The sequence below is a fragment of the Agelaius tricolor genome, unplaced genomic scaffold, assembly GCF_023055355.1.
Source record: "Agelaius tricolor isolate 1412-34295 unplaced genomic scaffold, bAgeTri1.0.p SCAF_61, whole genome shotgun sequence".
Lineage (NCBI taxonomy): Eukaryota > Metazoa > Chordata > Aves > Passeriformes > Icteridae > Agelaius > Agelaius tricolor.
In genome coordinates, this window is record NW_027269321.1 from 376,605 (window position 1) to 388,461 (window position 11,857).

Consider the following 11,857-nt stretch of genomic DNA (forward strand, 5'->3'; position numbering starts at 1 on the left):
AGGCAGAGTGAATTATAAAGCAGCTGTAGGATGTACCAGGAGTACAGTCCGAGGTCCAGGACAATTTGTATGGGCAGCAAGCGATGGCACCTGGACAACACATCTGCCTGTAGAGGGGAAAGTAAAGGAAATTACTTTAGGCCTCCCAACCTCATGTCCAATTTGGAAAAAGTCCCCATTTAACGGAAAACATGAACTTGTGCAGATAAGAACAAGACAAGAAGTTCTAGACAATGAAAATCCAGATGACACTTGGCAAGAACCCTCTGGTGGAGTGAAATTTGGGTGGGCCCGAGAGTCTTTGCTTGGTCCTACAGCAAACTATCAGAGTAGAAGATGCTGTACAAACTTACAGGTCAGGTGGATAGACTGGCAAGAGTCACCCGGGAAGGATTTAAAGAATTAAATGTACAATTACAAGGCACCACAAAAATGACTTTACAAAATCGATTAGCCTTAGATTTGTTACTCCTGAAAGAGCATGGAGTATGTGGATTTTTAAAGGGACGGGTTGGTCATTGCTGCGTTCACATCCCAAATGTAACTGCAGATGTAGAATATGACATCAATCAGTTGAAACAAAGAGAGCATGAAGCACAAGAAGAGCAAAAGGATTTGACTACGACCTGGCTAGGCAAAATCTTTAAAGGGCTAGGGTGGAATGTGAGTTCATGGATTAAATCTATCATTGAGAGTGTGATAATCTTACTAATTGTATTCTTAGCAATTTGGTTAGTTCACAGCATCTTGAAAGGAGAGATACAGAAGAAAACGTCCTGGAACCAGAAGATAATAAAGGCTCTGACACGAGATCCACGCCCACCATCTTCTGGTTCTCCAGTTCGTGACAGCATCCACGACAACGTTTACATCAACCATGGACTTGAAGAACGTCAAGAATAAATTGAGAAATAAAGGACTGTATCAAGTGAAAACATTTACACCTATAGAGAAGTGAAAATGCTTTCAAAGGGGGGAGAATGATAGTGGGGCCCTGGAAAAATGTCAAAAATAGACTCTGAAAATGTTAGGCTTTGTGCTTGCCAGATCATGTGAAATTGCACCTGCGTAAGCAGAACATGATAAATGATATAATTGTTAGATGTGATGATTGTTTAGTAATTAAATATAATTATTGTTTAATCATAAGAAGAATCATGAGGAACTATGTTAGAAGTTTGAGGGGGGCCACGAGGAGCCCATGCTTGGCTGAAATCTATGTATACAATAGAACAATTGAAGTTCAGTCATTAACATGAAAGTTATATAAGGATAGAATATAAAAACATGTTCATCCCAAACCCATGTCGGAGTCAGATTTGGGTTGGTACCCCTGAATCCCAGAGCTCTTCAATAAAAGCACCTGCATATAATCATTCTGGTGATTATGTGTTTCTGAACGCTAATATACCCAGTAAAGTGTTAAACCCTTCCCAGCTGCTGTGCATGAGGCTCTATGAATATGCACCAGGCTGATGTAAGGGGAAAGGTATTTCAGGGGATCCCTGAAGGTAACAGGGTGCTCCTGGCTGAGTGCCAAGATGCACCCAGTTTACATCTTCCAAGAACTGTTTAGCATGGCTCTGCCCTGGATCTGCCTTTTTAGAGCATGCAGATTCCTTGGCTGTGGTTTTGGCTCCTTCTCTTTATCACCTCCAGGTTTTGGGCCTTGGTGCACTCTGCCTTCAGACGGGGAGTGCTGATAGTTGGCAGATCTGTACAGGTGTCCTCATCCTGGGTGCATTGGATGTTACCCCATCCAAGCAGGCAGTTTAACACAAGCAGCTATTTCACTGAGCCTAATTAACAACAGAAATAAAAACTATATAACAAAGTTACTTTAAAAAACAGTCCCAGCCCATATTTGATCCCAGTCTGTGTGGTCCTGATCCATATGGTCCCAGTCCCTGGGATCCCAGTCCATACAGTCCCAGTCCATATTTGATCCCACTCCAGGCTATCCTGGTCTGGAGGGTTCTGATCCACACGATCCCCATCCATGTGATCCCAGCCCATATTTGATCCCAGCCCGTATTTGATCCCAGTCCGTATTTGATCCCAGCCCATATTTGATCCCAGTCTGTGGGGTCCTGCACACACTCCCTGGGTCTGGAATTCCAGTTCCCAGCAAGGAAAAAATGTTCCTGCCCTTGAACTTCCTTCCTATCCCCTCAACAAATTGCAATAAAATTATAAACAAAGAAATAATAATTGAAATTAAATAAATTATAATAAAAATAAAATATAAAAATCTCAACTCTTCTTTCCAATGATTCAACTCCAACAATGATTCAACTCAAACCAACAATAACTATTACTATAATATTACCAATGCATATAAATAAACAAATTATATATCAAGAAATACCTTTAGAAAATTTTAACTCGATGACTAATGTACTTTAGATAAAAAATATGTAAAGAAATTAACATGTAATCTAACACCTCTTAGTTAAACAATTCATATTACAAATATACTAAACACAAAACCAAACACCAGTACAATTTCTCAGACATTTCAACCAAACAATTAAACTTTAATAACATCCTTAAGTACTCTTGAAAAATTAAAATTATTTTTAAAACATTAATTGTGTGCAGGTGGTTTTATTTTGATATTGGTTTTTGGATTGTTTGGGTTAGATGATTTAAAAAATGGGATTTTTATAGGAATTGAATCAGCTGAGAAGGTGGCACTCTGCAAACAGAACTGACTGAAAATGAACGGGACAGAAATCAGTAACTCTGAAAGTTTTATTTGCTATCAAATACATCCCACACACCCAGCCCCACACAATCCCCATCCCACTGCTCCAAATTGAGATCCCACTTCTCCCAATCTCCTTCCAACTCCATCTCAACTTGACAGTTGTGGAATGGAGTGAGTTTGGCATGGGATTGAGTTTTTTGAGGAAGGAACAAGCAATCTGAGGTGGAATTGAGCCCTTTTTGGGTTAAAATTCAGTTATTTTCAGTGGAATTAGAGTGGTTTTGAGGTGACTGTTCCATCCCAATGGACTTTTGGAGGACAGAGAGATGGAGAAGAGAAAAAAATTCAGGCCAAACCAAAGGAGAAGCAGCCAGGAGTGTCCCCAACATGGATCACAGGGAATGTGAGTGACCAGGGCTGTGCCCAAAGTGCCTCCTCCAGTGGGGGATGGAGCTGCAGCAGCGCACGAAGCTCTTCCCGCACTCGGGGCACTCGCAGGGCTTCCCTTACCGGTGCCTCCGTTGGTGTTTGGTCAAGTTAGAGCTGCAGGAGAAGCTCTTCCCACACTGGGGACACTCGTAGGGCCTCTCCCCAGTGTGGATGCGCCGGTGGGCGACGAGGGTGCAGTTGTGCCTGAATCCCTTCCCACAGTCGGGGCATTGGAATGGCCTCTCCTCTCTGTGAATCTGATAGGGCTGGAGGAGATGGGAGCTGGTCAGAAACCTCTTCCTGCATTTATCACACTCGTAGGGCCTCTCCCCTGTGTGGATGCGCCGATGGGTGATGAGGGCGGAGTTACGCTTGAATCCCTTCCCACAGTCGGGGCATTGGAAGGGCCTCTCCTCTGTGTGACTCTGATAGTGCAGGAGAAGATCAGAGCTGGTCTGAAACCTCTTCCCACACTTGGAGCACTCATAGGGCCTCTCCCCCGTGTGGGTCCTCTGGTGCCTGATCAGGCTGGAGCTGCAGCTGAAGCTCTTCCCACACTCCCCACACTCGTAGGGCCGTTCCCCAGTGTGGATCCTCTGGTGCACGATCAGGTGGCAGTTCCACCTGAAGCTCTTCCCACACTCCACGCACGTGTGGGGCTTCTCCCCATCATGGAGCTGCTCATGGAGCACCAGCTCTGAGCTCTGGCTCCATCTCCGGCCGCCTTCCCGGCCCAGGCTGCCTCTTTCCCCCTCACATCCCCGCCATCTGCGTTTGCAGCCCCTCCTCCTGCGGCATCTCCGGGCCTTTTCCTCCCCGTTGGCTTCCTGCGCCGTGGAGCTGCTCAAAACGGCCTCTGCCACCAGGTTCTGCCGCGGGCATTTGTCCTCCCTGCTCTCCATGCTCAGCTCCTGCCCTGGGCGAGGAAGGACAAGGACAGCATGGGATTTGCCTCCGTGCCACAGGCAAGGCCAACGAGATCCCCCCAGGCCGTCTCTGGGGACGCACTGCCCCCTCTTGGCTCTCCCCATTTCGGGATGCCGGGGCTCTTTGGGCTCCCGGGCTCCCTTCTCCCCTCATTCTCTGCTCTGGGCTGCAGCGGCTCCAAGGAGTCCCCCCTGCCCCTCTCCAGGCTCTTGAGGCTCCCGCCAATGGCGGCGCTCCCCCCTCTCTGGCCTCCCCACTTTGGCCTCCTGGGGGACACAGGGCTCTGCTCCTCCAGGCTGCCTCTGCCGGCAGCCGCCACCGCCACCCCCCGATGTCCCCCCGAGGGGCCTTTTCCGCTCACCCTTGGACTTCTTCATTCTCCAAACATCCCCCCAAAAACCCAACCCAGGGACCCCTGGGATATCCAGGCCGGACTCCCCCTCCCCACTTACCTGCGCCATGAGGGAGGCGATGATCCCACACGTGGGGGCTGTGAATTCAGGCAAGGCTGGAACGCATGGTTCCCCCAGCTCACCCTTGATCCGCCTTTGTCCCTCCTCTTCCTCTTCCTCCCACTCCTCCTCTGTCTTATCTCCCCCTCCTTCTTCTCCTCCATCCTTCCTCCCTCTCCTCCTCCCCCCTAACCCCGCCTCCTTCACTGCTCTTTCTCCTCCCGCTCCTCCTCTTCCATCTCCCCTCCTCCTCCTCCTCCTCCCCTGTCTTATCCCCACCACCATCTCCTCTTCCATCCCGCCCCTTCCTTTCCTTCTCCTCCTCCTCCCCCCTTACCCCGCCTCCTCCTCCCCCTCCATCCCTGCCCTTCCCTCCCTCCTCCTCCTCCCCCAGCAGCAGCCACACCCTCGGTGCCCCGTTCCCGCAGCCCTCGCAGCCCGCGGCAGCAGCGGCGATGGAGCCGGGCCAGGTCGGCATGGGCAGCGCGGGGCTCTCGGCTGCTCCCAGCCGCTGCGGGCGGGGGGAACCCGGCCCGGGCCAAAGGAGAGGCAAACTGGGCAAACTGGGGGCTGCACATCCAAACTGGGCCTTGCTGGGGACCCTGCCTGGCCCCTGCCAGCCCTTGGGGCTCCTCTCGGCACATCCGCCAGGGGGGAACGCACACAGGCCTGGGGGATCCCAGCAGTGGCAGCACTGCCAGGGACTGGGCTGCACTGGGATCGTACTGGGAGCGACTGGGGCTGTGCTGGCTTTGTACTGACATCAGACTGGGATCATACTGCCGTATCAGGGCAGACTGTGATTGCACCTAGGGACACTGGGATCATACTGGGAGTGAGTAGGAGCCTGTGGGGGGCACTTGAGACCATGTTAGGGACAAATGGGATTTACTGGGATGAACTGGGATGGTGCTGAGTATTACTGGGAGTAGCTGTGAGCAACTGGGGACATGCTAGGAGCAACTGGGAGGAACTGGAACTGAATGGGTGCATGCTGGGGGTGATTGGAAACTGCTGGGCTTATACTGGGGTGAACTGGGATCATGCTGGAGCTGACTGGGATCATTCTGGCAGTGAGTGCCACTACACTGAGGCTGACTGGGAGTGCTTGGGAGCAAATGGGATCATACTGGAAGGAACTGCAAAGACGCTGGAGGGAACTGGGCTACACTGGGACATACTGGGAGTGCCTGGAACAAAAGTGAGGGTGAAAGAGAGCAACTGGAACCATGTGGAGCACAACTGGTTCATACTGGCAGGGACTGGGAGCACACTGGGCTCATCTCTGGATCATACTGGGAAGGACTGGACTAATACTGGGAGGATCTGAGAGGGACTGGGAGCACACCCTGCACATCATCCCCCAGACTGGGCCTGACTGGGAGCAACTGGGAGCACGCTGGCAGCAAATGGCATCATACTGGGACTGACTGGGCTGATCTAGGGAGCAACTGGAACCATACTGGAGGCAGCTGGGACCATACTGGGAGAGACTGGAAGCAACTGGGATTATACTGGGACCACACTGGGAGGGCTGGCATGTGACTGGGATCAAACTGGAGCTTACTGAAACATACTGGGAGTGTCTCTAACCATACTGGGGGCACTGGAACCACACTGGGAACAGCTGGGACCATGCTGGGAGCAACTGGGACGATGCTGGGGGAAACTGAATCTACCCTGGAGGCAACTGGGCACGACTGGGACCCTGCTGGGAGGGACTGGGACTATTCTTGGGGCAACTGGGATCATCATGGGAGGAACTGGGAACAGCTGGAATTATGCTGGGAGCAACTGGGATCACACTGGGATCCCAGTGAGAGCAGCTGAGTCCATGCTGGGTTACACTGGGATCTCACTGAGAGCGACTGGAATCACACTGGGATTGACTGGGAGTGGCTGGTTTTGTGGATTTTGGGGGTTTGGATTTTGGGGGATTTTCTTGGCATTTTGAGGGGGAGTTTTTCTGGGGGTGGTTGGGGGTTTATTGAAATTTCTTGAGTCTCTTTTTGAATTTTGGGGATTTTACTGGGATGTTGTTGGGATTTTTTGGGATTCTCAGAAATTCCTGGGGTTTTATTGGGATTTTTAGGAGATTTTGGGGCATTTTATTGGAATTGTGGTGGCATTCAGGGGGATTCATTGGGGATTTGGGGATTTTTGGTGGGATTTGGGGGTTTTGGGTGTTGCCAGGATTTCTTTGGATCTTGGGGAAGATTTTTTGTGATTTTTTCTGGTTTTGGGGACATCTTTGAGGGATTTGCCGAGTTTAATTTGGATTTTTGGGGTTTTTGGGATTCCAAAGGATTTTGTGGGCTTTTATTTGGATTCTAGGGTGTTCTAATGGGATTTTGAGAGATTTAATTGGGATTTTGTGGGTTTTATTGGGGCTTTCACGGCTTTTAAGGAGATTTTGGTGCCTCTCAGCCCTTCCCCACACCCAGGGAATGCCCCAAAGCCCCCCTAAAATTCCACTAAAACCCCACAAAATCCCCAAAAATTACAAGATAACCCTCAAAAACCCCAGAGAATCTCCAAACATCCCAGTGGAACTCAGCAAAATTTAAAAAACTCCCCAAATTTTCAATAAATCCTTCCCCAAAAAACCTACACAACCCCAACAAAACACCAAAAATCCAAAACACCCCAAATCAACAAAATCCCCCAAAATCACATTGCCATCACAAAACCCAATAATTCTCCCCAAAAACCCCAATAATTCCCCCCGAACTCCCAAGAAAATCTCCCAAAAAAGCCACCCCCAAATCCCCAAAAACCCTCTCAAAATCCCCAAAATCCCCACAAACCCCCCTAGCCTCAGTGGGGCCGTCCTGGATCAGGGGGCACCGGCCGGTGGAAAGGAGCCACTTCAGGGGGCCCTGGGAGCTTTTTGGGGAGGGGGCACCATGGGAGACACCCCAAAAACGGGGGAGGGAACCCCTGCAGTGCCCCCTCCCCCCGAAACCCCCAGACCCCGGTTCAGGGTGGGCCTGGGACCCCCCGGGACCCCCAAATCTCCCCCAGGACCCCTCCAGGAACCCCAAACTCCCCAGAGTCCCCCAGTGTTGGCCCAGAACCTCTCTGGACCCCCAAACCCTCCCCAGGACCCCAAAAACCTCCCCAGGACCCTCAAACCCCCCAGTTCTCCCCAGAATTCACCCCAGACCCACCTGAGACGCCCCCAAATCCATCAGACTGCCCCAAATCCCCCTCGGACCCCTCAATCCCCCCAAACCTCATGAAATCGCCTCAGACTCCTCGAAGTTCCCCAGACCCACCTCAGAACCGCCCAGATCCACTCACAACCGCCCAGTTCCTCTCGCAATCCCCCAAAATCCCCCCAGACTCTCCCAATTCCCCTCAGTTCCCCCTAAACCCACCTGAGAACGCTCCAGACGCTCTCAAGCTCCCCCCAAAGCTCCCTAAAGCCCCCTCAGACCCACCAAAGCCCCCTCAGACCCCCTCATTTCCCCCAAACCCACCGCACAACCTCGTGTTTCCCGTCGATGCCCCTAAAAATCCCCAATTTCCCCTCAGACCCGCCCCAAACCCCCCCAGTTTGCCCCCGGCCCCACCTCAGCTCCGCTCTCCCTCACAATCTCGCGCCTCCACCGCGTGTGCGGGCTCTCAGCAATGGCGGCGCGCCCCGGCCCGAACCAACCAATCAGCGCGCTGCACATCCCTGAACTAACCAATCACGGCGCGGATCCCCCAGCAAGGCCCGCCTCCCCTGTGCCGTCCCAGCCAATCAGAGGCGACCGGAAGCGGCGCCCCCTTCCCCGCCGCCGCCGGGACCCCCCGGGCTCGGGACAGGAGCGGGAGGGGCCTGAGAGGGGATCGGGGGGGGCGGGGGAGGGTCCGGGGGGTCTGGGGGGGCTTTGGGGAGGGTCCGGGGGTTTGGGGGGGGTCTGGGGAGGGGTCCGGGGGTTTGGGGGGGTCTGGGGAGGGGTCCTGGGGCACTGTGGGGGGACCTGGGGGGTGCGGATGGGTCCTAAGAGGGGTCTCGGGAGGGGGAGGGGGTCGTGGGAGGGTCTGGGGGGGTTTTGAGGAGGGGTCGTAGGAAGGTCTTGGGAGGGTCTGGGGGTGTTGGGATGGTCCTGGGGGAATTTGGGGAGGGCTCTGGGGGATCCTGAGGGTGTCCTGGAGGGTTTTGGAGGTTTGGGGAGGGGCTTTGGGGGGTCTGGAAGGGTTTTGGGAGAGGGTCTGGTGGGGGGGGGGATTTGGGGAGTTTTGGGGAGAGGTCCCGGCGCGATCTGGGGAGGGGCTGGGGGAGCCTGAGTTGGGTTTGGGGAGGGGTCTGGAGGGTCCTGGGTGGGGTCTTGGGAAGGGTCTGGGGGGGGGTCTCAGGGGACATCCTGGGCTGGGCCCCATTGGGGTCTGGGGGCTCTCAGGGGGGTCCTGGGCAAACCTTGGGGGGCTCTGGGGGTCCCGGGGGAGATTTGGGGGTCCCGGGGGGTCCCAGGCCCACCCTGAACCGGGGTCTGGGGGTTTCGGGGGGAGGGGGCACTGCAGGGGTTCCCCCCCCCGGTTTTTGGGGGGGTCTCCCATGGTGCCCCCTCCCCAAAAAGCTCCCAGGGCCCCCTGAAGTGGCTCCTTTCCACCGGCCGGTGCCCCCTGATCCAGGACGGCCCCACTGAGTCTGGGGGGGTTTGTGGGGACTTTGGGGTTCTGAGAGGGGTTTTGGGGATTTGGGGGTGGCTTTTTTGGGCTTTTTTGGGATTTTGTTGGGAGTTTAGGAGGGATTATTGGGGGTTTGGGGGAGAATTGTTGGGGTTTGAGATGGTTATGTGATTTTGGGGGGTTTTGTTGATTTGGGGTGTTTTGGATTTTTGGTGTTTTGTTGGGGTTGTGTAGGTTTTTTGGGGAAGGATTTATTGAAAAATTGGGGAGTTTTTTAAATTTTGCTGAGTTCCACTGGGATGTTTGGTGATTCTCTGGGGTTTTTGAGGGTTATCTTGTAATTTTTGGGGATTTTGTGGGGTTTTAGTGGAATTTTAGGGGGGCTTTGGGGCATTCCCTGGGTGTGGGGAAGGGCTGAGAGGCACCAAAATCTCCTTAAAAGCCGTGAAAGCCCCAATAAAACCCACAAAATCCCAATTAAATCTCTCAAAATCCCATTAGAACACCCTAGAATCCCAATAAAAGCCCACAAAATCCTTTGGAATCCCAAAAACCCCAAAAATCCTGATTAAACTCCGCAAATCCCCACAAAATATCCCCAAAACCATTAAAAGCCCCACAAAATCTCCTGCAAGATCCAAGGAAATCCTGGCAAGACCCAAAAAATCCCCCAAAACCCCCCAAATCCCACCAAGAATCCCCAAAAACCCCAAATCCCCAATGAATCCCTCTGAATGCCACCACAATTCCATTAAAATGCCCCAAAATCTCCTAAAAATCCCAATAAAACCCCAGGAATTTCTGAGAATCCCAAAAAATCCCAACAACATCCCAGTAAAATCCCCAAAATTCAAAAAAAGCCACAAGAAATTTCAATAAACCCCCAAACTCCCCCAGAAAAACTCTCCCTCAAAATGCCAAGAAAACCCCCAAAATCCAAACCCCCCAAATCCACAAAACCAGCCACTCCCAGTCAATCCCAGTGTGATTCCAGTCGCTCTCAGTGAGATCCCAGTGTAACCCAGCATGGACTCAGCTGCTCTCACTGGGATCCCAGTGTGATCCCAGTTGCTCCCAGCATAATTCCAGCTGTTCCCAGTTCCTCCCATGATGATCCCAGTTGCCCCAAGAATAGTCCCAGTCCCTCCCAGCAGGGTCCCAGTCATGCCCAGTTGCCTCCAGGGTAGATTCAGTTTCCCCCAGCATCGTCCCAGTTGCTCCCAGCATGATCCCAGCTGTTCCCAGTGTGGTTCCAGTGCCCCCAGGATGGTTAGAGACACTCCCAGTATGTTTCAGTTACCTCAGAATGATCCCAGTCTTTCCCAGTTCCTCCCAGTTTCCTCTGGCATCATCCCAGTTTCCATCTGTTGCTCAAAGGGTGGCCCCAGTTGCTCCCAGGATGATCCCAGTTGCCCCAGTTGTAGTCTCAGTCCTCTCAGCATGGTTCCAGAACCTTCCAGCCGATCCCAGTTGCTCCCAGTGGGTCACATTTTCCTCCCAACATGGGCCCAGTAGCTCCCAGTAAGCCCCAGTCGGGTTCCATTAACACCCAGTATAATCCCAGTATGAGTGTAGCCACTCCCAGTATGATCCCAGTCCCTTGCAGTCTAATCCCAGTTGCTCCCAGTCACTCCCAGTCTGATGCCAGTGCCCCCAGTGGGATCCCAGTTGCTGCCAGCATGGGCCCAGCTGTTCCCAGTGTGCTTCCATCACTCCCCTATGGTTACAGACACTCCCAGGATGGTCCCAGTTGGACCCAGTTGCCCCTGCTCTAGTCCCAGTCCCTCCCCATATGATCCCAGTCCCTCCCAGCATGGTCCCACTCACTCCCAGTTGCCCCCAGCGTGGTCCCAGTTGTCCCCAGCATGGTCCCAGTTGTTCCCAGTGTGGTTCCAGTCCCCCCAGGATGGTTCCAGACACTCCCAGTATATCCCAGTTGCCCCCAGCATGTCTGCAGTCATTCCCAGGCACTGCCAGTGGCCCCAGTAAGGTGTCAGTTATCCCAGTATGATCCCCCAGTCATGCCCAGTATATCCCAGTTGCCCCCAGCATGCATCCAGTCCTTCCCAGTTCCTCCAGTTTGCTTGCAGCATCATCCCAGTTTCCCTCAGCTGCTCCCAGTAGCCCAAAGTGTGATCCCAGTCGCTCCCTTTCAACCCCAATATGATCCCAGTAAGCTCCAGTTTGATCCCAGTCACATGCCAGCCCTCCCAGTGGGGTCCCAGTATAATCCCAGTTGCTTCCAATCTCTCCCAGTATGGTCCCAGCTGCCTCCCGTGTGGTTCCAGTTGCTCCCTAGATCAGCCCAGTCAGTCCCAGTATGATGCCATTTGCTGCCAGCGTGCTCCCAGTTGCTCCCAGTCAGGCCCTATCTGGGGGATGATGCGCAGGGTGTGCTCCCAGTCCCTCTCAGATCCTCCCAGTATTAGTCCAGTCCCTCCCAGTATGATCCAAATATGGCCCCAGTGTGCTCCCAGTCCCTGCCAGTATGAACCAGTTGTGCTCCACATGGTTCCAGTTGCTCTCTTTCCCCTCACTTTTGTTCCAGTCACTCCCAGTATCCCCCAGTGTAGCCCAGTTCCCTCCAGCATCTTTGCAGTTCCTTCCAGTATGATCCCATTTGCTCCCAAGCACTCCCAGTCAGCCTCAGTGTAGTGGCACTCACTGCCAGAATGATCCCAGTCACCTCCAGCATGATCCCAGTTCATTCTAGTATAAG

At 53.0% G+C, this 11,857-nt stretch overlaps 4 protein-coding genes across 9 annotated transcripts in view; 3 read left to right on the forward strand and 1 right to left on the reverse strand.

Annotated features, from left to right (window-relative positions):
- LOC139605197 (zinc finger protein 3-like) overlaps positions 1–8,390 on the reverse strand; it is an 80,061-nt gene extending 71,671 nt beyond the window's left edge. Inside the window, exons 1-3 of one of the 6 annotated variants that reach the window (XM_071456538.1) lie at positions 8,094–8,390; positions 4,519–4,556; positions 2,737–4,050 (exon numbers count right to left, since the gene is read on the reverse strand). In XM_071456538.1, coding sequence (XP_071312639.1) covers positions 3,217–4,050; positions 4,519–4,527 — 843 coding nt within the window. In that variant the 5' untranslated portion in view covers positions 4,528–4,556; positions 8,094–8,390 and the 3' untranslated portion in view covers positions 2,737–3,216. Of the gene's footprint in view, positions 1–2,736; positions 4,056–4,514; positions 4,910–8,093 lie in introns of those variants that run through there. The other 5 variants (XM_071456542.1, XM_071456541.1, XM_071456536.1 and 2 more) reach the window with 5 other exon arrangements.
- Positions 1–11,857, forward strand: part of LOC139605206 (zinc finger protein 551-like) — a 390,584-nt gene that overhangs the window by 195,487 nt on the left and 183,240 nt on the right.
- LOC139605196 (zinc finger protein 23-like) overlaps positions 1–11,857 on the forward strand; it is a 554,146-nt gene that overhangs the window by 123,271 nt on the left and 419,018 nt on the right. The window lies entirely within an intron of this gene.
- LOC139605220 (zinc finger protein 239-like) overlaps positions 1–11,857 on the forward strand; it is a 135,122-nt gene that overhangs the window by 52,719 nt on the left and 70,546 nt on the right. The window lies entirely within an intron of this gene.